Here is a 27,941-nt window from a genome sequence, read left to right on the forward strand (position 1 = left end):
ATGAGATTTTTCAGACTCAGAATACTCAGAGGTATGACCAAAATGAGTATGGCACTACATGTTTTAGGCCTTACGTGACATGCCCTTATTACAATTTATCAGGCTCTGTTCTAAAAATTATATTTTGAATACTGTTAATTAACAGCAATATTTGCTTTTGACCATATCAGGATAAATAATTCTTTAAAAAGTGTCTATTACAGAATATAATATTATATGTAATGTCTTAAAATTATCCTATCTTTTATAATGGTGAAATTAAATTCTGGTTATTTTATTTTCCAGTTTTAGAAGGAAATAATTGTTTTGTGATGCCACCTGCTGGAAGCCCTTGGAATGCCTTATAATTATGAGGCTACATTTTCAGAGGAACTGAGCATCACACAACTCCCAGTGAAATATGTTGCTTACTAAATAATTATATCTTACTTGTGAAAAATAAACATGAGGTGTACTACCACCCTCATAGGAGCTTAGAGCAATATTAATTCTCAAGAAATATTGAAGTGCATTCACACAGCATATAACAGTGCTTGAATTAAAGTAGAAACAGCAGGTATTTTATGTAGAATAAAGAACAACTGCAAGAGGCAAATAAAACAAGTCTAATCAGGGGCCCTGCCTACATAAGATAAATGTGTAAACTTGTGCTATAAACAGATGGTTTTGGTGTAAAGCAGGTCTTATAACTTTGTGATTCAATGCAGAAATTAATCAGGAAATACCACAATGGTAAAGGGCTCATTTTACCTTGATGTAGTGCATCTACATTATAGGTTTATAGTGGTGCAATTATATAGAAAAAATGTTGTAATTATATCAGTGCAATTTCTCTACTATAGACACAGATCTAGTTAACCAAAGTGCCCAAATGTAAAACTTTGAGCACTGTGTGTGTCCTGAGAGGAGAATTTTAGGTAGGGGTGCACTGATAGAGATCTTTTGGGTCAATACCACTTGCTGATTTTTAATGAGCCATACTGGCCAATACTGAACCAATTTCAATATGCAGCCCCACAGTGTGCAGAGCAGCGTCCAGCTGGTAAGTCTGTTGTGAGGGAAGGGGTGGGGGGAGGGAAGGGGCATAGGCAGATCAAGGCTCCCATGGTGAGCTAGGGAGCGGGAGTGGGGCTTCGGCAGGGGCAGATGGGGAGGGGGGGTGCCTGGATCTACACGCGGGGCGGGTTAGGCTGCTGCTGCAGGATGGGGCTGCCCCAGGCTCTTTATGGCAGGGGGCTGGGCTGGTCTGAGGTCAAGGCAGGCAGTAGGGCTGTGCAAAGCTTTGGTTCCCGATTTGATTCAGCTGAAATTCGACTCAATTCAGCGGCCGAATCTCTGAATCAAATCAGAGGACCCTTTAATTTCTCCAAATTGATTTGGAACCCTCCAAATTGATTCAGAGAGATTTGGTGATTCAGACGTAGATACAGCTTTAAATGTTTTTTCTACATACCTCTAGGTAGCAGGGGCTCTGAACACTGTGGTGCTGGGGTAGATGCAATGTCCCACAGAAGCACAGTGGGCTCCCCAGTGTGCTTGACAGCAGACCCGGAAGTGGACCAGAAGCACCGGGGAGCGCGCAGGGGGCCCCCCACATCTCCCCCTGGCTTGACAATTGGTGCCTCCTGAGTCTGGGGGGGCACCCAGCTTCCCCCTGCAGCTGATCACTGAGCTGAAGGGGTGTGGAGGGCCCCCCCAACGTGCTCCCTGGCAGACCCGAAAGTGGACCGGAAGTACTTCTAGTCCACTTCTGTGTTTGCTGCCGGGCACACTGGAGAGCCCCCTGTGCTCCTGTGGGATGCTGCATGCACCCCAGCACTGCAGTGATCACAAACCATGCTGATACCTCAAGGTATGTAGAAAAAACTTTTAAAGCTGTGCCTGTGTCTGAATCACAGATTCGCCAAATACTCTCAATTTTCCTAGTATCAGTGCTGATCCAATATGGGACTGATGTATTGGGGCACCACTAATTTTAGGTAGTCAAGGCCCTGAGCCTATTCCATCCATTGGGCATGTAAGTAGACAAAGGCACCTAGCTGTTCTATTCTACCCTGTTGAAGTCCCTGAAAATCCATATTGCTTCTACTTTGGAACACTCTGTCATCTGACCCTTCAGAGTAAATCACAGTAAAGCAACAAGGAGGAGGAGGAGGATCCCCTCCCCCATTTTTATTTGTGTGTTTTCAGGAACTTGAGCAGGGTGGAACAGAATTGCAGTTAAGAGTCTAAGTCCACTTATCTGCCTGAGAGGTGGAATAAAATCTGGCCCTAAGTAGTTTTCTACATCTTCACATTACATAAATATTGAATGCAATATTAAATAATACAGTAAATGTCAAATCCAATAGGGGTGCCTCAGTTTAGACAGGCCTATTTTTAATTTTTTCATCTGGCTATAGAAGGCAGAACCAAAGCTAGCATGGATTTTAAGTTCCTGTATGGACCATCACAGACTAAAGATTTCATGAAGGAACCCACTGATACCTTGTCACGGATGGTGGTGAAATATCCCCAACTTAGTACCTTTGGACCTTTTATGTTCACATAAACAATGCCACAGATAGAAAAACCCCCTCAAAAGCTCATCTTCTCCTTTTCCTCCCTAAGGCTCTCATAAGTAATTTCTGGTCAAGACCATACAGCCAGCCACACTTTAGACTTGATTTTTTAGACTGGATATCAATATCTCAACATAACCACTTTCTTAAACAGATCATGTCCTTATAGAGACAGTGGTCAGCGCTCTCTCAGGCAACAATAAAGTCCCAAGGGCCTGTTTTGAAAACAGACTCTAACTCCATCAGTCTCAGTTCTACTAAATGGCAGCTCACTTCACCTACAAGACAAGGGTTTCAGGATTTGGTGAATCATTATCATTGAATGCTAGCCTCAACCAACTGCACAGTGATTCCTAAACAGGCCCTTCAACTCCATTTCTCATGAACTGTTCAGTCTTGGCAAATGTTAAACTGATGCACATCCTTGCCACTTCAAGTCAGGACTAAGACAATGCAATATGATCACAATCATAAATCTATTAAAATTGCAGCAAATAGGGAAAGTGACAATATGCCTTCTCAGCAACAGGGATTGCCACAATCTCATCAGACTGTCCCCTTCCTCAATATCGTCTTCCTAATGAACACTGATCCAAGCTCAAGGTCTTAGTCCTTATCTTCAGGGCTAGGGACAGACATTACACATAAACTGGTTCAAGTGATCATAAACTGGTTTAAATCTATAACAGAACAGACATTCAATGCACATAAATCAGTTTGAAATGGCTGAAACCGGTCTGAAATAAACCTGGTTGAATGCAGTATCAGACTCAACTGATTTAGGTCAAACTGGTTTATGCAATGTCTGTCCCAGACCCCTTCCTGGTTTAACTTAAACCAGAGTCCCCCAGCATCCCAGATGCTTTGCAGCCCTGGGCTGTGCTGTCTGCTTCATAGCAGAGCTGGCCCCACCCCTCTGCTCCCTAGCTGGAGCTCCTGTGGAGACTGCAAAGGCAGACAGGAGAGTGTCTGCTTAGGGCTTTTTGGAGCTAATCAACAGGTCAGCTGGTAATGTCCCTCCATTCCTTCTTTGGAAAAAGTTGTTTAAGAAGAGCTTGAACTAGTGAGAGAGGGGCTTTTGTTTTCCTGATGGGGTGCTAAATGCTCTGTTACTCCTTGTGCAACTCCCTGCTGGCTCCCTCGCTGGGCAGGAACCATGGGGGTGGGGAGCCCTCCTTAATCAGTGTCCTGCTGGGGCCTGGCCACACCCTCCCCCTCAGCTCAACACTGTGGAAGGGAAGGGAGGGCTGCTTTAGCACCCCCAGCTTCTAGCCTGAGCCACAGCAGGCATGTGCCTGCATTTTTCCAGTCCACAGGGGATGTCTTTACGGTTACAAACTGGTTTAGCCTAACCAGGTTAGACTAACTTGCAAAGATTGAATCAATTCAGACTCAGGCTTTTTGAATGTCTGTCCCTAGCCCAGGTGTTCAAAGGCCTCAGCCCAGAATGTTTTATGCTGAATAGAAAACAAGGCATAAAATGTTCCAGCTTGTGTGTTGGGAAAGTCCATAAGAAAAGACAAAAGTTCTGGTAATATAAAAAATTCCAAAATTGAAAATTGAGGTGTTCACTGTTGTTTCTTCAGTTAGCATGGGTGACTATTATACAGTTTGGCAAGTTCTCCCTGGATGCCCTCATGACAAGAACAGCCTTCCACTTTGTGTTAAACTCAGTTTGTCCACAGTAGCACAGTGAACTTGCATTAAGTCCCCGTGAATAATTGTTTTTTGTACACCTTACCACACCAAATTTAAAATGTGGAGTGAGCACCATAAACCAGGTAGTTTCTTACCAGGGGTGGCCTTCTATCCACTTTCTGGTCATTTAAGTGACTGCTTTTCTAATGATAACATGGCATTTTTGGCACTTACATGCAGGTAAGAATTTCATTTCTGGTCACATAAGGATACATGTAGACAACTACATATGCATCCAAACTGGGTATGCACAGTAAGCTGCACACTGGCTGTTTAGTTATGTGTGTCCCTTGTAGTTGCATAGTGGCATCTACGGCCTGAAAATGTAGCCAGCTGACATGAATGACTAGTGGGTATTAGACTTCAGACATGGGATTTTTTGCCTTTTCCTCCCAATAACTTTGTGGCTAAGGTACTCACCTTGGAGACTGGATAGACAGGTTCTAAGTCCTCCTTACCCATAGGGATTTTGGACTTTGGTCTTTCTGACTTCCTAGAACACTGTCTTAATTACTATATCACAAGCTGCCCAATCCTCTTACTAGTGTTCCTTCTGAAGCTGGTCCCCTGGGCAAGGAGGGAGAAATGTGGGACCAGGAGGAAGCAAGCAATCTAGAGGGTGTGTAGTTCTGCAAGGTGGTTGCAGACTTTACAGAGGCCTAGGCCTTTCCTTCCACTATAGCAAAAGCTTCTCCCCTGTGCTGTTCTCAAACATTTTTGCAGTGACTTCAATGCAAAGGGCAAAAGCTTAGCTTCAAAGTGCCAGTGACAAGCCTGGATGATGCCTGACCCAGTGGCATGGTAGCTAGAGCAGTAGGCTAGGCACTCAAAGGCTCACACTAAATGAGGTGGGCCTAGAAACTTCCTGAATTATTTTAAATCTACTTTTTTCTATTCCTCCTCTTTTCCTTTCCTTTCTAATGTGGCTGTTTCTGGAGATGGTTATTAAAGATCACTAACTGGTTAATGAGGCCTAACTAACATCTTTAAAAGAACAAAAGGCTATCATAAGGAGAAGGAATAGTAGGCCTTTCTAGTATGTCAAATGCTGGTGAAACTGTGGGCATCCTTCTGTTAACCTCAACAGACTTTGGGTCAGATCTAGAAAAGACCCACCTAGACTGGGAAAAGAAATTAGGGTTAGGTTGTCAATTAAACTAAACCAAAAACATAGGGGAACGCTAAGAATGGAAGAGATGGAAAAATTTCTCTCAGCCAAAAACAGAAATCCTCCAAATCCAAATAAATCCATGACAAGAATAATTTTCACCTTTTCAGTCTTTATTTGGAAAATTTAAGTGGCTGTTTTTAATGCTTTCACTTAAGTTTAAAATTAGAAAGTAAAAAACAAAGGCAGTTACAGTAGCAATTGCTATTAAAATCATGGCTAGCTTTGCTAACTTCTAAATTTAAAAATGAAGAGGAATACTTTGAAGTCATACTCCACATAAGACATCACAATAATGCAAGTACATTTTATGCTATTTCACTATGGTTTGGGTGCACACCACACTCAATGTGATCTCTGGAACTTTAGGTTCTGCTAAGTTACATAGCCATTATTTGTTACTTCAGTAGCGACTCAGCCTAAACATAACATCATTCTTGATCATGGAAACATATTAAAGTGTGATTGCTACCTCATTATACACAGTTCAAAACAGACCCATGCTTTAAAAAGAACCAATATTCACAAACAATGTATTTTACGGAAGAGAGGGTTTGCAAGTTTCGCTATGAAGCTCACACAGACACTGGATAGAGTAATGGGGAAGGAGGATGAGAGACTGAAATGGTGGAAAAACTAAGGAACACAATGATGCTGGGGAAGCATAGAGAGGAGAGAAGTGAAATACCCACAACAGATGAAAGAAAGAGATTAGGTGACTATGAAATCAATTAGGAGGAAGAGAAAGAGAAGAAAAAACAGACTAGCAGTTGGAGGGGATTGGTTAAGGCAAAATGTGAATGGGAACAATGAACTGAAAGAGTGTGGAAAGGGATATAAAAGAACAAGAGAAACAGAAGAGACACAGCAGAACTGGTGCTGAGAAAGTGTATGGAATGGGATATAAGAGAACAAGAAGAAGGGAAGAAACACAGCATACTAATACAGAAAAGGAAAGGAGTGCTGCTACTGAAAAAAGGGTGAGAAAATGAGAAGCAAGGGAAGGGAGGGGAAATAAAATAGAATGAAGTCATAGTCTCATCTGAGATGAATATTTTCTAGCCTCCACCATGTCCTCTAGTTCAATCAAGGTGTAAACAGATAATATATCCCAGCAAATATGTGAAATTTCTCTGGGGGACAAGCAGATGCTTTTATTTACAAGTGTTTTTTCTGTCCCTAATAAACTAGCAATATTATTCCCAAGTCAGCTGGTCAAATAAAAAGGACTGCTTGCTTGTTACCCCCATTATTTATTTTTTCACCAAGTTAATTTTAAGCACTTTTTCACTCTCCTGATGGCTCTGAAAAATCCTCACCAGGAAGATCCCTTCTTTGTTTCACACTTGTCCACAAATACATTCTAGAGACAAGGTCATTTCTATTTTAACTACTAAAATGAACAGAATAAACCCAGTGTTTCCTACCTTTATAAATGCGTCCCAAACCTCTGTAGTCCATTTGGTCTGAACAATTAAAGACAACAACATACTTTCCGAGGCACTTGCCCATGTCTTTAGTTGTCTCGGTTTTCCCTGTACCTGCAGGTCCTGCTGGAGCACCACCCATACTCATTCCCAGCGCCTGAGCCAATGTGATATAGCACCTAGACATACCAGAAAGTTCCTTTATTTTTTACTGTTATTTACCTAATGTTCAGTAAATAACTGTAGTGACTGTGTTATACAAAACTGAGGGGGGGTGAACAAGATGTTCTTTCTTTCAGTGCATGCTTATTAACTCCCTTTGGTCTTAGAAGTAATTGGTGTATATTATGGGACAAATCTGGATTCCCTCGGGTGTGAATAAGGGTTCTGGTTTGGCCTGGAAAGTACATATTATATATAATATTTTCCCATTTACCTGTCAGTTAAAGGAGTTATGACAAGTCTGTCTGTACAGCCTAAATATTCGTTGCAGTAGCTGAACTCTACATCAGTGATTTGGATGGTGCATTTGTCCACATCTTCAATAAAGTAAAATCTAGATTGTTTTTGCCATTCAAAATCAGATGGAGATTTAACGTTCATATGGACCTAAAATGAAAGAGCGAAATCAAGTGTAAACAAATAGTATTATATAAATATGAGGGGAGGAAGTTAAATGTGTCAATATCTATCCACAATTAGAAGAATAAGCACCCTCAGCTCATAGTATATCACCTAATCAGACTGAAGAAATGAGCATGGAAGAGAGAATCAGATGATGTTATTTGTACACCCACTGCACATAGGCTGGGCAGATGCATGAGTGACAAACTAATGGTCATGCATATCAGTCCCATGGGGCGCTTGCACACATAAGGAAATTGGCCTTTAAAGTGGCTTAATTGCCCTTTTGCACCCTTTTAATGGTGTCACTGTTTACACCTGTGGCAGCATACTTCATTTTAATTTAGTCATGCTGTAGACGTGCAGCAGCATATTTCACTTTAAATGACTTTGTTATGTAGCAAAGTAAAACACATCCCCTGTATTTTAGTTTGCTATGTAACATATTGCAGTGATACATCTGGAGAAGATGGCCCAGGGTACATGGGGCACTAGAAGTCCAGGCATGCTCAGGAAAGCTCAGGCTCGGCGGGCTTCCAGTGCCCCATTCACCATCCCCACCACCTTCTCCAGGCACCAGCACACCTAGTTGCCCTCCTGCCGCCTTCCTGCACTGCCCCAGGGGCAAGCTAGGCTGTTCCTGGGAGGTCTCAGGAAGCAGGAAGGCAGCAGGGACTGTACATGGGGCACTGGAAGTCTGCCAAGCCCAAGCTTCCCCAAGAATGCCTGGGCTTCCAGTGCCTCATGCACTGTTGGATAGGGCTGGGTGCTGTCTGAGACCTGGGGCAGCACCCGCCCACTAGCAGCCCACCTGTGTGGCCCAGGGGGGATGCTGCTGCCACAGAGGGAAACCAGCCCCCCCTGCAGCTCAGAGGTTCCTGGCCTGGCAGCAGCTCACACAAGCGGGATCCACCAAGGGAAAAGAGAAAAAAAAGCACCAAGCAGCCCACTTTTTCTTTTTTTTTTCTGGCAGAGCCTGCCCGCCTCTCCCGTGGCCAGGGGGTGAGCTGCCAGTGGGCCAAGTGGCCCCTGAGCTGCAGAACCAAGCAGCAGCTCGTGTGGGCAGGCTCTGCTGAGAAAAAAAAAGAAAAAAGCAGTGAGGGGCCTGATCTTTTATTCTTTTTTCTTCCAGAGCCTGCCTGCCTCTTCCGTGGCTGGGAGGTGAGCTGCTGGTGGGGCCTGAGCTGCAGGGAACCCGGTCATTCCCTCTGCAGCAGCAGCACCCCCCAGGCAGCACCTGCCCACTAGCACCCCACCCAGGCGGTCCTGAATGCGCCGCCACCACGGAGGGGAGGACAAGGCCCCCCCACAGCTCAGGGGCTGCTCAGCCCACTGGCAGCTCACCTCCCGGCCATGAGAGACATGGGCAGGCCCCTCAACACTTTTTTCCTTTTTTTTTTCTCACCCTGCCTGGGTGAGTTGCCACCATGTTGTGCAGCCCCTGAGCTTCAGAGGGCCCAGTCCTTCCCTCTGTGGCAGTGGTACCCCCCCAGGATCACCTGGGTGGGGTGCTAGTGAACAGGTGCCACCCAGGGTGCTCTGCTGCCACAGAGGGAAGGATCAGTCTCCTCCCCCCCCAGCAGCTCAGGGACTGCTAGCAGGTTGTCCCATGGCTGCAGGAAAGGCGGGCAGGCTCCAGGGGGGGGAGGAAAAAAGGATTGGGCCCCTCACTGCTTTTTTCCCCCCCCCTCTGACAGAGCCCGCTCATGGTGGCGGTGCAAGGAGAGGGGGTGAGCTGATGGGGGTCTGTCACTGTTCCGTCACAGTGACGGAAGTCCCTAAATTGAAACGGTGGGTTTTTAATTGTGTCAATTAACAATGCACCATTTCAATTCAGGGAGAACTAAACCCTCATCGCATGTACAAGCAACCTTTGGGATTGTTATGTTACAGTTATCAGTGTTTGTGCAGCACCTATGGTTCAAACAGATTAAATCAGAGGCATTTTAAGAAGACTGGAGTAGTGTCATCTGCACAATACTACCCAGCAACAAATTAAACATCCTGAGGGACTTTCATGCTTGTGTAGGCTGTGATAATGAACCATGGTGCAAAAATCATTGGACACCAGGGTGTCAGAGAGGCTAACTTAAATAGTGTGCATCTTCTCTTGAAGTGTATGGAACACAGCCTCATAATTATATACACAGACTTCCAAAGAGCTGCTAAATATAAAACAACACTGATGCCCCTATGCTTCAAACAATGTCACATAACTGATTATGTTAATATCCACCAAAGGGATCAGGATTTCTTGTTCTATGAGGAGTACAGACAGCTGATCAAAACGTAAGTCACTCAGAAGTTAGATGCTCCTTCAGATCAAATTTAAAATCCATTACTTCAGACAAAAGCATGCCAAGAAAATCAATACTGATGGTATTGATGGTGTCTTAAAAGGCAGAGTTCCTGGTAGCTGCCAGATGAAGAACTGTCACGGATTCTAGCAGGGATTCAGAAGAGCCTATTTTGTTGCCAGCTCCGGGGTCAACTCTGAGGCCACCAAGGACACTGACAGGAAAAAGCAGGATGAGCCCCTGGTTCCCATCCCTGCTAAAACTGAGGAACAGGCACAGGAAGGACAGGAAAACTTTGAGGAGGCTGTTCAGTAGTGCTAATCAGGAGGCTTTGCACCAATCAGGGCAGCACATCCTCAAAGTTAGTTATGGTGCATGCTAACTTGCCATGTTATGGTCCCCTTGTGCTGAGTTTTGGCATGTTTGCATGGGGCTGGCACCAGAGATTAATATCGTTCCCCACAACCATTACAGTTAAGAGTTATGCTAAAGGACACAGTGATTAAACTGAAGGATTTGTGGGGGGAAGGGGAGAGGTGATCTAGTAGGGATCTTGCTGGAAATTGTCAAATTGGACAGCAGTTGTCCAAAACAGTTCCCTTCTTTGGCAGAAGGTCACAATAGAGACATGAGCCCAGGAGAAAGCATCTTGGGAAATTAGAGGACAAAATGGAGAGAATGTCTTATGCGATTCTTAATGGGGAAGCCAATGACAACTTCCCTCCCATTCCCTGCCACTGAGAAAGAGACAACGAGAAGATAAGGAAGAATCCATTAAGAGGTCCCTCCCCCATTAAGCTATCATGCCCCAGAAATTAAACTCCAGGTTGAGAGCTGGGGTAAGAAGACTAGGTTCTGGGGCACTCAGGCACAGGAACTTACCATCCCAGGGTCCAGGAACAAATACAAAGGGACTATTGAGATGGGAAATGGAGACATGTTTGGGAGTTCATCACTTTATCTTAATGTTGCAAAAACTGAAGAAGAGGTTTGTTTTATAGTTGTCCTTTCAGGTTCCACACCCATTCCAAGGGAAGCTCCCAGGGCCACAGGTCTGAGATTGTAGCACAGCATGCCTCCAGGCACAATAGCAGAAAACGCAGTAAGAAGAACATGCTGGCTAACCTTGTGGTATCATTGGAATAGAGGGTTGCTACTGAGGAGTGGAAGGTCATGGCAGACTTTCACCTGGACTGGTGTGCTGACCTGGTGAGGCAGGGCATGTTGAGGCTGGGAGGAATGCAGGTCACTGGGAAGGTAGTGTGTATGGCAAAGCAGACTACAGAGATACCGATCGACATGGGATGGTGATCAGTGGGTGGACAGAAACACCCAGCAGACTCTCATAAGCATACTGAGCAGGCAAAAAGGCAAGACTCAGGGAGGTCTCCATGTCGGTCCCCTATGCTCCTGCAGCCTCAGCTGTACCATCAGCTATAGCCACAGCAGCCTCTGCCAGCAGTAGACCATGGTCACTCCACTCCACACCACAAGATTCCTCCTCGGGCACTCACTGAGTAGATCTCAGTTCTAATGGGCCACAGTTTGGCCATCTGCCATCTTCTCCCCTTCCCAGCTGCCAAATGACAAACCACTCCCAGTTTCCCTCACCCTTGGTTCATAAAAGTCTGTTTCATAGTTTACATAAGAAAACACAGAAGTGTTTGACTGTTATCACTTAGTAATTTTTGTTTTTATTTGGCAGCTACAAAAAAGTGCAGAGAACAGACCCAAGAATTAGGTGTTTAGGAAACTGACCAAAGCCTTCAAGGCTGCAGCAGCACACTGCCCCATCACTGAAGGCATTCTATCTAGAGTTGTGTGTGCAGTTCTGGTCACAAATGTTAAAAAGATTAACCTAAACTGGAATGAATTTCAAAGAGGGCTACTAAAATAAGATGGTTAAGGGAATATAAACATTTCCTTATGAAAGAAGATTGAAGAAGCTTGGCTCACTTAGTTTAGTAAAATGGAGATTGAGAAGAGATATGATCACTCTTCATGAGGTTCACTTCATAAGGTAAATATTAGGGAGAGAGATGAGCTATTAGGGTTAAAACACAAGACTGATTCAAGATCACATGGCTAAAAATTACCTACAAATAAATTTAGTTTTGAAATTAGAAGATTTCTAATGATTAGAGGAGTGAAGTTTTCAAATGGTCTTCCAAGCAAAGGTGGGAGACCAAAGAACCTGAATCACTTCAAGGCTGAACTTGAACTTTGTGAAAGTAGAGTTGTGATAGGATAGGAAGTTTTTGCTCAACAATTAGTGCGTTCAATACATGGAGTCATAGGATCAAAGGAAAGTTGGGATGGAAGGGTCCTCATCTAGTCCAGCCCAGCCCAGCCTCCTATGCAAGACAGGATCATCTCCAAATAAACGACTCCAGCCAAGTGTCTATCCAACCTGCTCTTGAAAATTTCCAGGCATGGAGATTCCAACATTTCTCTATGTAGTCCAATGCCTGAGCACCCTCATAGTCAGAAAGTTTCTCTTAATCTCCAACCTAAATTTTCTCTACTTCAGTCCTGTTAGCTGCACCTACAGAGAAAAGCCCATCTTCATCTTCTGTAAAATCACCCCTCAGGTAGTTTGAAGATTGTTATCAAATCTCCCCTCAGTCTTCTCCAGGTTAAATAAAACCAGTTCTTTCAGTCTTTCCTCATAAGTCATGCTTCCCATGACTATTTTTGTTGCTCTGCACTGAACTCTACAATCTGTTCATCTCTTGCTTGAAGGGTGGAACCCAAGACTGAAAAAGTACTACATCTGAAGTCTCACCAGTACTGAATAGAGTGGAAAAATCATGTCCCTGGATTTGCAAGTGATATTCCTGTTAATAAAACCCAGAATACTGTTGGCCTTTTTTGGCAACAAGAGCATACTGTTGACTCATATTCAGCTTATGTTTTACTGTAATCCATCACTCCTTCTCTACAGTACTACAGCCTAACCAGTCATTCCCCAGTCTGTATTTGTGCATGCAGTTATTTCGTCCCAAGCACAGGTCTTTGCTGAATTTCATCTGGTTTATTACAGACCATTTTCCCATTCTATCCAAGTCATTCTGGATACTAGCCCTACTCTCCAAAATGTCTGCAACTCCACCCAACTTGGCGTTACCTGCAAATTCGCTAAGCATGTACTCAATCCCATTATCCAAATCATTAATGAAGATAACAAACAATATCATATGCAGGGCAGACCCAGGGGGAACCCCACTTGATGCCTCCTCCCAAGTAGAAACTAAGCCACTGATGACTACTTGTCGAGCATGATGATCTAACCAGTTGTGTATCCAACTAGTCTGTATTTCCTTTGCTTATTAATGAGAATGTTAATTTTAATGAGAAACAGTGTCAAAGGCCTTCTTAAAGTAAAAGGTATATCACATCCACTACTCTCCCAACATCATCAGAACCTGTCACCAAAGAGGTTGGTCAGGCATGACTTGCTCTCGTTCTCCTCTAAGTACTTTACGATAGATTCCTTGAGGACCTGCATCATGATCTTTCCAAGTACTGTGGTCAGGCTGACTGGTTTGTAATTCCCCAGATCTTCCTTCTTCTCTTTCTTAAAGATGAGCACTTATAATTGCCATTTTCCTATTATCTGGGACCTTATCTGGCCTCCACAAATTCATAAACAAGGACAGCTAAAGGCTCTGAAATTACCTCAGCCAATTCCTTTAGCACCCCATAGTGAATCTCAATCTAGTCCTGTAGACTTGAAAGAATCTAGCATCTCTGTGGAATCCCTAACCTGTTCTTCCATTATTATATGACAGTGGTGCTCAAACTTTTGGTTCTACAGCCCAGATGAGTGGTACAGGATGAGTCCATGGGCCAAATTGGACCCCATATACCATAACCAGGCTCTGGGACCCAGCACTGCCCCAGTGTGCTAGGATTGGGCCCTGGCAGCCCACACCACTCCCTAGTCCTGCAGGTTGGGATCAGATTTCCAACCTAGTACATGAGGCCCAGGGCTTCTCATGGATGGGCCAAATTTCTGGACCTGTGGGGAGCCCCATGGACCAGATGCCACAGCATTGCGGCCTGGATCTGGACTGCAGGACAAGGGTTCAACATCCCTGCTCTAGACTGTTTGACGCTTTCTCTATTTTTGCTGTCAGTTGCACTCATCATCTAGCACTTGCCCCTATTTCTGAAAACTGAAATGAAAAGCATTAAATACTTCAGCCTCCTCTGCATCGCCTGTAACTAGATTGCAATCTGCATTCCATAAGGGACTTATGGTTTCTTTGGCCTTCCTCATACTCTTAACATACTTGTAGAATCCATTTTGACTGCTTTTTATGTCCTTTGCCAGTTGCATCTCATATCATGCCTTGGTATTCCTAATTTTGTCCCTGCACACGTCCATCGTGTTTGCTGTACCCACACTGGGGTAAGAGATAACTCGTGTAATGTGGAAGATATCCAGTAATCCCAAATCCAAACTGACATTACATAGATGCACTGAAAGACTGTAGTTCAATGACAGACTGATCATCTATCAATTCTACTGATAGACTGTAGTTCGATGACAGCTGGGAGAAGGCCGCCAAAGTTAAAAACACTTAGAAACACAGATGCAACACGTATGTCCAGGAATTTGAAATATGCCATCTCTATACACTGCAGGAGAGGAGGAGGGAACATGAAGTACATGAAGCAGTATTTTTTGTTTGTGAAATCTGCAACACAGCTTGTAAATCACAAAATGGTTTGAAACCTACATGCACGCATATTTCTAAAATCAGTCCATAAGTAGTTGAAATTATCTTAAAGGATGTAAGAAACCATCATCACTTTTGAAATGTGCACCCCTAACTGACGGGTAGTTTAAATCTGGTCTGTTCATATGTCAAAGTCTTAAGAAAGTATATATTTATGACACGAGCTAGCTCAGGGGTGGGTAAAATACAGCCCACAGGCTGGATTTGGCCTGCCAACTGGCTGGATCCAGCCCACGGCTGCCTCCACAGTGCTCCACATGGGGTTGATCCCCACCTGCTCCCGTTGGCTCCTAAGCAGCACCCCCATCCCTCCACATGCCCCCATACACCCCCCACCACGTCACCTCCCCCTCATAGGGCAGGGTGTGCAGGGAGCAGATCACACCTGTCCTAGTCCTGAATATTGCTCCTCACCCACCCCTAGGGAGTTTTGGTGAGCTGCCAGAGGGAGGGTGGGTGCTGACCTGTCCTGTGACAGCTCATCAAAACTCTTTATCTGGCCCTTGGGCCCAAATAATTGCCCACCCCTGGGCTAGCTTCTTGCTTCATATCTACCATAAGTCTTATTCACTATATGAAGCTATTACATTCTAGTCTAGATTCTGTCTCCTCATCAGATACTCACTGGGCACATCTACATGTGCCATTAATGTGCAGTAATAAACTGCGGAGCTTATAGCACCACAGTTTATTGCTCCCAGGAAGCTCCCAGGCATGCTGTTTACACGTGTGCTTGGACCACAGCACATTGAGTCAGATCAGGGCAGTGTCTGGCAGGGGACCCAGAGGGACAGTCTGCCAGCCCAGGGCTGCTCCAACTAGGCTCAACATGCTATGGATGGGCTGGCTGAGGTTGGCTCAGTGTCTACATGTGTGCTGCTGCATACGAAAAAATTCTGCAACAGGGTAGTACTTGTAAATACAAGTACTACCCTGCACAGTTTATTAATTTCCTGCACCCTAATAGGGATGCATGTGTAGACTGAGATGTTTACTACACAGTTAATTAGTCAACTGCACAGTAAATGTCGTGTGCAGACATGCCCACTGACTCCCTCATCCTATCTCCTATCAAACAAAGGAGGAAGAAGAAATTTATACAGGGAAAGGAATGCATTGGGTGAAGGAGATGACATTTGGGGCACTGGTCAATGAGAGACTATTCCTTTTTCCTACCTTAAGCACTTCCATTATGGCTAGCTTGTCATCTCAAGTAAAACTCTTTAGGATTAACCAGTTTTCTGAGGGTTGACAGAGCAAAATTTTACAATATTTCTCAATGAGTTAATTGATATGAAACACATATCAGAGAACAAAAAATGGTCTCTCATGGGCCAGTGCTCCAACTGTCACCTCCTTCACCCACTGCGTCCCTCTCTCTGATGTGAATTTCTTCTTCCTCCTTTCTTTGTAGGAGATAGGATGGGGGGAACCAGTGAGTACCTGATGAGGAAACTGAAAATACTTATAAAAATGAATGAAAAATAAAACGGACCGGAAAAAGTCTCCTGCATCATACTAAAGCTAGCAGCTTCTCTTGCAACTATCCATATTATTTCTTTCTTATCTTTCTATCTTTAGTTAGAAGTACATTAGTAATTTTTGGTAAAATGTATATAAATCCTTTTAACAAGACATCTTCCTCTGCAGACAGTCACTTCCTTTAAATGTTTGTTTCCTCCCAGGTTCCTAATTGCAGTTTCATGTTTCACGTTATTTACATAAGGAACGAGTCTGATGGATTTAAATGTAAATTAAATGAAAATTTGAATGTTTCCATTCATGAAACAATTCCAGTAGAATATCTGAAATTTAAATCTTTTAAGATAACCATAACCCTAGGCAAAAATTAGACAGCATGTACTATATTGTAGTGCTAACAGCAGAATTGTACAAAGACAATACATTTTGAAGTTACTTTACATTTGCAAAAAAAATTCTTCTGTAAACCGAGAGTTTTAGAAATCTCTTAAAAACTCACCAAATCATCAAAGATATCCTTTTGGTGTACATGAACAGTAATTAAAGTCTCATATTTTGTGCGCTCCATTCTTGTCAGATTGCGTGTTGTCATGTCAATCAAATCGTTTAAAAGGTCCAAAAACTTCTGATTTGTTGTGTTCATGATCTTTCAGAGACAGCAAGAACAATTATGTTATACAAACATTATTTAATCTTTCAATATTTACAGGAAAAACAATTGTAAATGCTGACTGATAAACATCCCCTGGTTTATGTATATGACCTGCCAACTTTATTTTGCACGAATGAGGGCTGCAGTAATGAATCAAAATCTGCTAACAGAGAGGTCAGCAACATACAGCCTATGAGCATGGTTCAGCCTGCAGAGCCACTGGACCTGGCCCATGGAGCCAGGAAGGTGGTAAGTCAGGGTAGTGGGGTAGCTTTGCAGATATTCTGGTGGCAAGGGGGGGTTCTTTATTAATGTGTCTTTGTTGCCACACTTTATTTTAAACTTGCACAGTGTCCCTATCTGGACATTGTTTTTAATTAACCCCAAAGGACTTAATAAGCACTACCTTTTTGTCTGTTTTGGCACTGTTGAGGGCATTCTCTGCATCTCTGGTCCAGATCATTTGAATTCCCAGAAGACCTATTTGCGCAGGAAACATTGCCTGAAAGTCATAAAGCTTGAACGTTGAGTCACTGATGGCTATAGATGCCTGTCTAATGATGCTGTGGATTGTTTTCTTAATCCCCTTCAGCAGTTGTCCTAACCAGCATTCCACATTACCCTGAAATAATCAAATAAACAACAAAAGCTCACACACAACTTTAAGTATTCTATCCCTAACAAAGCAGAAATATCTTCAGAAGATATTTCTTCCTCAGGGTCAGCACTTTCATCCTTCAAAGATTCTCCTCCTCAATAAGCCAGCCTCTGCTTCCAGATTCCTCTTAGCACTACTGAAGAAATAACTGGAAAAGTTGCAACAGAACAAGAAAAGACATCACCTTTCTTCCTCTGGGGATAAATACTGTGCCCCATAATTGGCAACTAAAACCTCTCTAAATCAGATTCTCTAATGGCAGTATCGGGTGACACATCGGGTGACAGAGAACTGGGCCAGTGCCTCTCACAGATCCGTTTTAAATTAGATCTTGGAAAAAGTATGTATTCTATTACCTGAGCTAGAACAGGCTCAATAATATTGACTTTTTCTCCTTCTTGAGATTCAAACAATAAAATCTGGTCATAGTTCTTTTCATGAAATCCCACTCGATTAACATTGTCAAAAAGACTTAGTAAATGTCCCTAGAATAAATAAAAATGAGACAATACACGTAAGATCTACAAACCAATTTCTTATATCTCTTTTAGATTGCATCAAACACGAAAGATTAAAAAGCTAAACAGGTTTTTCCACAAATGAATACATTTAGCTGAATTAAATAGCAAGGGGAAATCAATTTATCAATTATTATACTGAGTATATTGACTATAAAGAGGATTATTACTACATTTTTAATACCTGAATAGTGTGTGAATCCGATGCCTGACCAAGTATTTCCAGAAGAGCAGGATCAGAGACAAAGAAAAATCTGGGAAATACTAATCGTTTCTTTTCCAAATACCCAGTTAGTGATTTTTGACATATTTCCAGTTGTTCCAGTAAATGTGGTAACAGCTGTGCCAACATCTCATCTCCAACACAGCACTGTACTATGTTTGATGTCTCATGTGCTCTCTGCATAATCTTCTGCCAAGATTTATCAATGTTGTGAAACCTTTTGGCTTCCTGAAACACATTAAAGTGCATTGTCTATTCCTTCTACTTGCCAAAATACTTAAAAACAATGGTGTCCTGTAAAATAAGGTAATGATTTAAATTGCCTGTGCTGCTTAGGTCTGCTGTAGCCTCTGTGCTGAGAAGTAATGTGTGAATACTTCAAGAATGGCTTTTCCAGACTGGCAGTACAACATGAATGAAGGAAGTCAATGGGACAGCACTGGCAGTGACTTTTGGCTTATGCTGCCTAGGGCTGAGAACTACCATGATACATTTAGTTATACCTAAATTAGCTAGCTCTCATCAACTAGGTTACATCTCAGAAACAGGTTAGTTCACATGGAGCCACAGCCAATTTCTCTGTTGAAAAATCTATATCTCTATAGGGGTAGGAGTGGATCCACAGGGGTGCACTGGTGCACATGTATCCCACTTTGATTCCTGCTCCACTCAACCAACTGCCCAGTAGTGGTAGCATCATTTCTAGTCAGGCAGTGCTGAGGGAATCACTTGATTTCATCCCTCATTATAATCTACTTGATCACTTCTAAACTCTTTATTTCACAGATGTTAATGACCTTCTCTTCTTTTTAATTGTCTTGATGTTCCACCAGTCAAGCTATCCTTTGTTCTGCCATCTTGCTGTCTGTTAGCTGCTCCTGGTAATGAAGATCCTATTGCATGGCCCTGCAGATTGTTTTGAACTCATTCCAACAAAGTTATAATTGTTTTTACTTCAATCTTTAACCTGAATAATACAGCCCTATGTCCCTAGTACGTTACTAAGGCTTCTAGTTTATTTTTAACTGGAGAAAAGGGCCAGCAGGGGAGGTTATGCTCAGGGGCAATCAGCATGGGTTCATTAGGGGCAGGTCTTGTCGAACTAACCTAGTGGCCTTCTACAACCAGGTCACCAAGTCCTTGGATGCAGGTGTCGCAGTGGATATAGTCTTTCTGGACTTCAGGAAGGCCTTCGACACGGTCTCTCACCCCATTCTCAGTAAGAAACTAGGAGACAGTGGTGTTGACGCCTTCATGGTCAGATGGGTCACTAACTGGCTGGAGGGCCGCACCCAGAGGGTGGTGGTGGACGGGTCCTATTCGACCTGGAGGGATATGGGCAGTGGGGTTCCCCAGGGCTCAGTCCTCATGCCTGCACTATTCAACATCTTCATCAGTGACTTGGGCGAGGGGGTAGAAAGCACCCTGTTCAAGTTCGCAGATGACACTAAGATGTGGGGGGAAATGGGTACGCTAGTAGGAAGGAACAGGCTGCAAGCAGATCTAGACAGGTTACAGGGGTGGGCCAAAGAGAACAGGATGGGGTTCAGCACTGACAAGTGCAGGGTAATGCACCTGGGAAGGAAGAACCAGCGGCACACCTACAGGCTGGGGAACTCCCTTCTCGCCAGTGTTGAGACAGAAAAGGATCTTGGAGTCGTCATTGATGCCACAATGAACATGGGCTGACAGTGTGGGGACGCGGTCAGGAAGGCCAACCATATCTTGTTGTGCATCCACAGATGCATCTCAAGCAGGTCCAAGGAGGTGATCCTCCCCATCTACGCGACACTGGTCAGGCCGCAGCTGGAGTACTACATCTAGTTCTGGGCGCTGCACTTCAAGAGGGATGTGGCCAATATGGAGAGGGTCCAAAGGAGGGCCACCCACATGATCAGGGGGCAGCAGGGCAGGCCCTATGAGGAGAGGCTGAGGGACCTTAACCTGTTCAGCCTCAACAAGAGAAGGCTGAGAGGGGATCTAGTGGCAGTCTACAAACTAGTCAAGGGGGACCAGCAGGCATTGGGAGAGTCCCTGTTCCCCCGAGCACTCCCGGGAGTTACAAGAAACAATGGACACAAGCTAGTGGAGGGTAGATTCAGGCTAGACATTAGGAGGCGCTATTTCACTGTCAGGGCAGCTAGGACCTGGAACCAACTTCCAAAAGAAGTGGTGCTGGCTCCTACCCTGGGGGTCTTTAAAAGGAGGCTGGACGAAAAGCTGGCTGGGGTCGTTTGACCCCAGTACTCTTTCCTGCCATGGCAGGGGGTCGGACTAGATGATTTCCTCAGGTCCCTTCTGACCCTACCAACTATGAAACTATGCAAAATATATGTTAATGCTCCTCCTCACCTGCACCCCTCTTTTCAAAAGTCTAGATCTACCCATGCTGTTACTGGTACCCAACCTGGCTTGTTTAGACCCGGTCTAAGTATTTCTACAATCCACCAAGTTGTGCAGCATGAACTTATCCCACATAATTATATAACAGGATTTCAGACAGTTTCTGACTAGAAAAATCAAATCGCATCTTCCTCACAAAAAGGCTATTGACTTCATGGTACTGTGTTTTTTTCACTTATATTATAGCATTTCCACTGTAGCCACTCCTCTAAACAATTATTGACTTCTTTATTCCAATTTTAAATAATTAAGTATTTGATGATGATCCAATTCATAAAGTGTTGTGAATGAAAAAAATGAATTTTCATATCCTAAAAGGGCAAAAAGAACTATTTTTCTGAGCTTGGTCATGTGATTTCTTTTTACTCTTTCTTACTGTATACGAATAACATTCATATAGTATGAAGTAAGTAGCTTCTGCAGTTACCAAACTCCTTAGCTGTACTTGAGAATTTAGTCATCTGCAAAAACTGACCATTGTTTCCACTATGACATTACTCTGAAAATATACTGTAAGGGTCAAGAAACAATTTATTATAATCATATTTAACAGTTTGGAAACAGAAGTTATTTATTTTTAATTATAATTCATTTAGTGTGAAATACAAGTAAATATATGTAAATACCTTAGAATATTACTGGGGCATTTTAGTTATACATTTTTTACACATAAAAGAACTAAGGGATCCTGTGGATAACCATATCCTTAGCGCAAGTTAACTAGGTTTGGTCAGGCCCCACATGAGCTTTGTCCCCACATAACACTCTCGCATGGTCAACTATGAAAAGACTTAACAGACTGCTTGCAAGCATCCATTCAAAGAATTTTCTATGGACCTTGGGCAAGTCTGCTAAGGCCAAGCTTTTTCTCCAGTGCCCAACCTAGTTTCCATACAAGCTGGTCTTCAGTGCAGGTTCTGCATCTTCCCTAGACTCCTCCTGTTTCCTGACTTTGGTGTGAACTGCATGTTTATGACCTTCAGCTCACTTTTCAGACTTAGATTCTGGCCCAGATCTCTGAGAGCAACCCTGGTCTAATCACTGTTTTGGACCACCTATGTGCTGGTCATAACACCTGTGTGTTACGTGCCAAATTCTGGCTGGTCATACACACTTGCAAAACAGTAAGCAGAAAGAGGGGTTCAGTAAAACTGCATTGCTTTGATTTTTCCTCCTCCAGAGTGTTACAGAGATCACCTCCTACATTTTGTACAATTAATATCATGGAAGTGCAGAAAGGGCTTTTGGGTAACTGAAAATGGCCTACATGTGCAACATGCACCTATGTATCTACCCAGGGCTTGTAATGTTCTTATGCACAGACTCCTGAAAAAGTTATTCCTTCTCTTAGCAGATATGAAATGCATGAAAATTGGTTTCAGGCAGAATAGGAGCTCACGTTATCATTTATACTGTCTATAAATATCTGGGAAACGGTGGTATGTGGCCATATGTTAGTTTTTTTTAATTAGCCAGAAATTACTCCCCCCTCCCAGGAGTGGGTTACGGTCAGCATTTTAGGCTTAATTCTAAATTCTGATTTGATCAGTTTGATTCAGGTTCTAGAAGCCCAACCCTATAGACCACAATCAGGTAAAACACCTTCTGAATTTCCCTGTGGTAGTTTGCCTATGTACAGACCGGAAGCTTGGACTTTATTATTATTCAAGATGTTTAAGAAATTCTGTGTTTTAACTAAGCTCTTGTTATAAGTCTTCAAAGATGGTTAATGTAAATCAACAGACCTGAGGCAGTTGTTTCGCAATGTCTCCACCAACAAACACAGCTTCCAGGTAAATCCAGAGGTTTTGTACTATAATCCAGTTTTCAATTATTTCTGTGGTATTGGTCAATTTCTGAACCCATTGTTGTATTGCAGGCTTAAATGGTGCATTGTACCTGTAATGTTAACATGAGCAAAAAACAGTAGGATGTTCTTAGTAGTATATAAATTATATAATATACAGAATATTTATTTGTTACTTTTTGTACCTGTTGCTCAAAAGGGATCCCAATATCATGAGACTGTCTTCCATCAATGCTATCTTCTCTGATATATCTGATCCTTTCAGAAGCAGTTCTCCTCTTGTTTTGAACTGGCTGAATGTAAAGACATGAGTACTCCACTCATTGATGACATGTTTCAATTTTGCTTCAATATCCTTTTCTTTAACAGCGCTGATACAGATATCCTGCGTAATATTAATTTACTGTATTACATTCTGCCGAAGCCATTATAAAATGTATACTCATGAACACAATTTGAATTCTAGGGTTATATTTGAAGTTCAGAGAAAGAGTTGTAGCAACTCTGAACTATATATCAAAATGACTTAAAATTAGAATTATTATTATAATAGTGGAATATGCTTGATTTGCTTTATGGCCAAGCTCTGTTTTCAGTTACATTTAGCCAATCACAATTTAAGTTACTGAATTTAACACAAGTGTTCCTGAAGACAGAATTTGTTTTTGCCTCCGTAGTCAAATATACCTTTGCATTCTGTGTCAGGGACTGGGTGAAAAAGGTGCAGTATGAATATTAAACAGGTATTCAACACAGACTAGGGAACAGAGTCTATGCTGCATTCTCCTCAGGAACACCACTGAATGAACACTGGTATATGGGTCTCAGTTAGGAGTGGCGGGACATGACCCTGAAGGAGTTACATACAATACAACAGGGTTACAAATTATCACAGACTGCAGGTTTCCTCATGAAAACAAATTGACACAGCTAATTGAATAATCAGTAAAACTGAATATTAAGGTTGAATAACCAATAATCTTACCTCTTGTGAAAAGCAGCATACATACAAGGCACTTAACTTTTTTTTCTCCTTGCCCTTTTTTTTAAAGAACAAGGCATTTTTGTGCTTATCTACATTGTGGAGCTGCTGCAGTGACAGCTGTGCAGGCATCATGACTAGGCCCCCAGGTGGTGATGTAGGATATGGTACCAGAAAAGTTTTTCTGCCTGTGTAGCTATAGAGCCTCCAAAACAACTGAAGTGTACTAACTCCACACAGGGGGTAGGGAATGAGGGGAAGGAACGAGGGGTTTCTACAAACTAATTCGTAATGTAGACTAAGCTTTAGACCTTGGTGTTTAAAGGACATCTGTCTCGGCTGACCAGCACCCAGTAAAACCAAGATAAAAAAATATGCTTTTTTACTTGTAGCCATCCTTGCAAAGTTTACTAACCTTATAAATCTAATCTAGCTTCTGGGAAACTCACCCCAACAAACATAGGGGGAAACAGATTTTTAGTTTGTGGGAATTGCAGAAGCTGTTTTGCCAGCCTCTTCCATTCCTCTGAAAAGACTGGGCTTGAAATATATGCAAGAATCCTGCTCTCCTATATTCCTCACATGTACCCTCCACTTCTACAGTTAGTGGAGTGGAAGATGCTCAGTGGGTGCATCTACATGTGCCCCTATGGCTCCATCATTACTGCACCATCATTTAATATTTCCAAAAGGAATGTGATCATTTAGTATTTCCTTTTAGAAATACTGAATGATGGTGCAGTGATAGCTCATATGGCGCTGTGCCAGCATCGCACAGTTATTTTTAGCCACCATGTCACCGTAGCAACACAGTATATTGAGGGTGAGCACTGCTACAGCGATGTAGCTGCAGCATCACGGTTTGTGTTTGCCAAAGCTAGGTCCCCATAGTGCGTTGCTATGGCGACACAGCATCATGTGTAGATTCACCCAATGTCTCACAGGATCACGCCTAAAAAAAGACTGATCTCCTCAAAGACAAACAACACTATAAATAAGTAGCAATAAAAGAACACAATTCAGTCTTACAAGTAATAAAAAAAGGAATTCTTTAGAAGGGCCAGATTTATATCAGCCATTCATTTTTAGAATCATAGAACAATAGAAAATTAGGATTGGAAGAGACCACTAGGAGATCATTTAATCCAACCCTCTGCTCAAATCAGAACCATCCCCAACTAGATTATCCCAGCCAAAACTTTATCTACCCAGGTCTTAAAAACCTCTAAGGATGGAGATTCCAGAACCTCTCTGAGTAACCCTTTCCAGTGCTTTACTACCCTCCTAGTGAGAATTTTTTCCCCCAATATCTAACCTAAACCTGTACTCCAGATGTTGCAAAACCCATTTTTCTTTTTTAATTTATTTTAAAATGCATTCCCACCCCTTCCCCAACCATTTCTGACTTTTTCTCTCCCTCTCTATTCCCTATAGATAAGTACAAGTAAGCTAAGATGTAGGATAAGCTTTAACATTTTATTTTAGGTAGTAAGTTTTATTTTTTTCTCCCCTCTTTGCAAATAAGTTCCCTGCTATTTTGATATCGATACCCGCTGTTTTATAAGTGATAATTATTATGTTTGTACTGCTTTTATATTGTGTGCTTACTGTTTTAGGCCTGTGTATGTAAGTTAGCGTAAGTTATGTCAAGTTTTCATTTTGTATGTCAAACCTCCATCTTGTATCCTCTGCCCGGGTATCCCCTGTGTTGCAACTGTATGATTCATGTACCCCTCCCATGTAAATTGGTTCCTGGATGAATGAGAGTGATTGGGAATGATTGAAATACAATGGTAGCAGGCATCTACTGAATGGCCTGTAACGACCAGGCCATCACCTCGCATTGATTCATCCAGGAACTAGGGACCTCACCCAGGAACAGAGACAAGAACCCAGCATTTGAAAGACAAAAGACCCTGCAGAACCAGCAATTCTACCATTGTACTCCACCATTACAAACACCCGAAACTGCACATCCCTGCATGGAGCACACATGCTCAGTACACCAGGGGCTGACCCTTGCCTGGGCATGCCTCCTGTCACTAGGGTCACACAAGGTCTGCCCCTATAAAAAGGGGCAGTGAAGGCAGACCCAGTGGGATGCCCTCTCCATCTGGACCAGCACCATGCCACACCACCTATCCACCCAGAGGCCCTGCTGGCAACCCCCCTCTGGACAACACCTACTGGACAAGGACCCCTTTCCAGCCTGGATAGGTAGCTATCACCCCCAACCCCTCTTCAACCAAGGACTTGGACTCTGCTTCTCTTCCCCACCTGGACTCCAGCCCTTCCACTGAGTCTCTTTCTCCTGCTGCCTGTGTGTGTGTGTGTGTGTGTGTGTGTGTGTGTGTGTGTGTGTGTGTGTGTGTGTGTGAGAGAGAGAGAGAGAGAGAGAACCAATAACTTCTTGGGGCTGTGTAGTGTTGTCTGTTTAATAAAACTGTTATGTGGACCCCTAAGTTGGGTTTTGCTTTACTATGGTTTGGCCCTGCCGCAATCTCTGCTCCTCGCCCCTCTAACTTCTGTCTCATTTCTCCCTCTCCTGCTTCTGGCTCACTGCCACCTCCAACACCTGTCCTGAGCTCCTCTCTGCCTGCAAACCCCGTTTCTTTGCCACTGTCTTATCCTCATTGCCTTTTCCCTTTCCCCTGAGCAACCAGGTTTCTGCCTCAGTTTCTTTCCTGGCTGTCTCCTCCTTGCCACCACTTATCTGTCCCCCCAAAATAACTCAGCTCTCTGCCGCAGTTTCCAACCCCAGTCTACCTTGAATAAACCCAAGCCTCAGTTTCTCAGACAGCTTCTCTGTAGTCCACAGGTTCTAATCCTGGTTCTGGCAACTTTCACTCTCTACACTTTAACTCTCTCTTTCACCTGAACCTTCCCCCAAGTATCCAAGGTACCCCAAGCACACACATACACACTGTACCATCCAAGTTAGGAACTTACCTGTGTGTATGTGTAGGTGGGTTGTATGTGTGTGAACTGGTGAGTGTGTGTGTATGTATATATATATATATATATATGTCATTGTGTGCATGATATATGAATTAGTGATCTGTGTCTAACTTTTGGGGTGTATAGTATATGTACTTGAATTGGTGATAGGTATGCATGTGCCTAGGCTGGTTTGGATGTGTATGTGCCAGAGCTAGTAGTGTGTGTGTGTATGCACCTAATTGATTTGTGTGTTTGTATATGCGCAATTGTGTCACACCCTCCTGTCTAACAGTGCAATATTGAGATCCTGAGAGTTGGCCTGACCCCACAGGGCAACAGAGATGTGGCCTCACCACTGTTGAATAGAGGGGAATAATCACTTCTCTTGATCTGCTGGCAACACTCCTACTCATGCAGCCCAGCATGTGGTTAGCCTTGGTGACAACAAGGTTTTGTTTCTGTTGTCTCATATTCATCTTATTGCCCACTGTAACCCCCAGGTCCTTTTCTGCAGAGCTGCTGCCCAGCCAGTCAGCCCCCAGCCTGTACTGGTGCATGGGATTGTTCCAGAGATGACTGTAGCAGGGTGCGGGGCCCCAGGGCAAATCAGCCTGTGCGGGGCCTGGACATGGCAGCAGCAGGGGTTGGGGGTGGTGGTGAGTGACCTGATGTGAAGCCAACCTGGCTCCGTGGGGCCCCCCAAAGCGTGGGGCCCGGGGCAGTCACCCCGATTCACCCCCTGCCTAGGGATGGCCCTGGATTGTTCCATCCTAAGTGCAGGACTTGGCACTTGTCCTTATTGAACCGCATGAGATTTCTTTTGGTCCAATCCTCCAATTTGTTACGGGCTCTCTGAACCCTAGTCCCACCTTCTAGCCTATGTACTACACCATGTAGTTTTGTGTCATCCACAAACTTGCTGAGGGTGCTCTCCATCCCATTCTCCAGACTGTTAATAAAGATATTGAAATTATGAAACAAAACAGGCCCCAGGAACCCCTGGGGCACTTCACTTGATACCAACTGCCAACTACACATCAAGTCACCGATTACTACCCTTTGAGTCCAATGATCCAGACAGTTTTCTGGCCACCTTAGAGTCCATTCATCCAACCCATACTTTCTTAGCTTTGTAGCCCAGGTGTACATGGGTTTGTACTTCCCTCTCCAATTGAGGGAACTATTGGCAGGGCAGTGTGCTGTGGAGGGACACAACAGCCCAGTGGCTGCCTCCGTCCCCTATAGAGTCAGATCCAGTCAATCAATTACTTAACTATATACAAGATTTATTATCACAACAAAACCATTAAAGGGTAAGGACATATATACACACACACACACACACACACACACACACCACACCCAGTTTGGGGCGGGGGTGCTCCCCTATGGGGACCCTCTCTCCAGGGTAACTTACTACTACTCCGCAGTCCCAGAGGGTTCCTTCTTGTTCTCCCGGTCAAGCTCTGTCCCTGCTGGGTTTTTTTCTGCTGCCTGACTCTGCTGCCGCCATCCTGGCTTAGGCCCACAGGCACCGCTGTGTGTAGTGGGCGCTTCGCCTTATGCTAGGGGTTGGAGGCCTGGACAGCTTTGTGCAGCACCGGGGCTTGGTCTGTTCCCGGACCCTCTGGGCTGCGTCATTTGCACTGAGCTGCTGCCCCGTGTCAGCAGCTGTAGACCCGAGCCACCTCAAGCAACTCCCAGGGTCTCTCACCCTCCATGCAGCACCTCCTGCACTGAGCTCCCAGCCTCATTC

General features: G+C 43.6%; 1 protein-coding gene across 1 annotated transcript in view; it reads right to left on the reverse strand.

The window, feature by feature from the left end:
- The window catches only part of LOC102562817 (dynein axonemal heavy chain 5), a 257,486-nt gene that overhangs the window by 153,398 nt on the left and 76,147 nt on the right, over positions 1–27,941 (reverse strand). The window contains exons 32-39 of the mRNA XM_059723533.1: positions 22,449–22,648; positions 22,202–22,355; positions 18,015–18,281; positions 17,669–17,797; positions 17,061–17,276; positions 16,502–16,648; positions 7,291–7,463; positions 6,855–7,033 (exon numbers count right to left, since the gene is read on the reverse strand). Coding sequence (XP_059579516.1) covers positions 6,855–7,033; positions 7,291–7,463; positions 16,502–16,648; positions 17,061–17,276; positions 17,669–17,797; positions 18,015–18,281; positions 22,202–22,355; positions 22,449–22,648 — 1,465 coding nt within the window. The remainder of the gene's footprint in view (positions 1–6,854; positions 7,034–7,290; positions 7,464–16,501; positions 16,649–17,060; positions 17,277–17,668; positions 17,798–18,014; positions 18,282–22,201; positions 22,356–22,448; positions 22,649–27,941) is intronic.

Source organism: Alligator mississippiensis, chromosome 3, assembly GCF_030867095.1.
Source record: "Alligator mississippiensis isolate rAllMis1 chromosome 3, rAllMis1, whole genome shotgun sequence".
NCBI lineage: Eukaryota > Metazoa > Chordata > Crocodylia > Alligatoridae > Alligator > Alligator mississippiensis.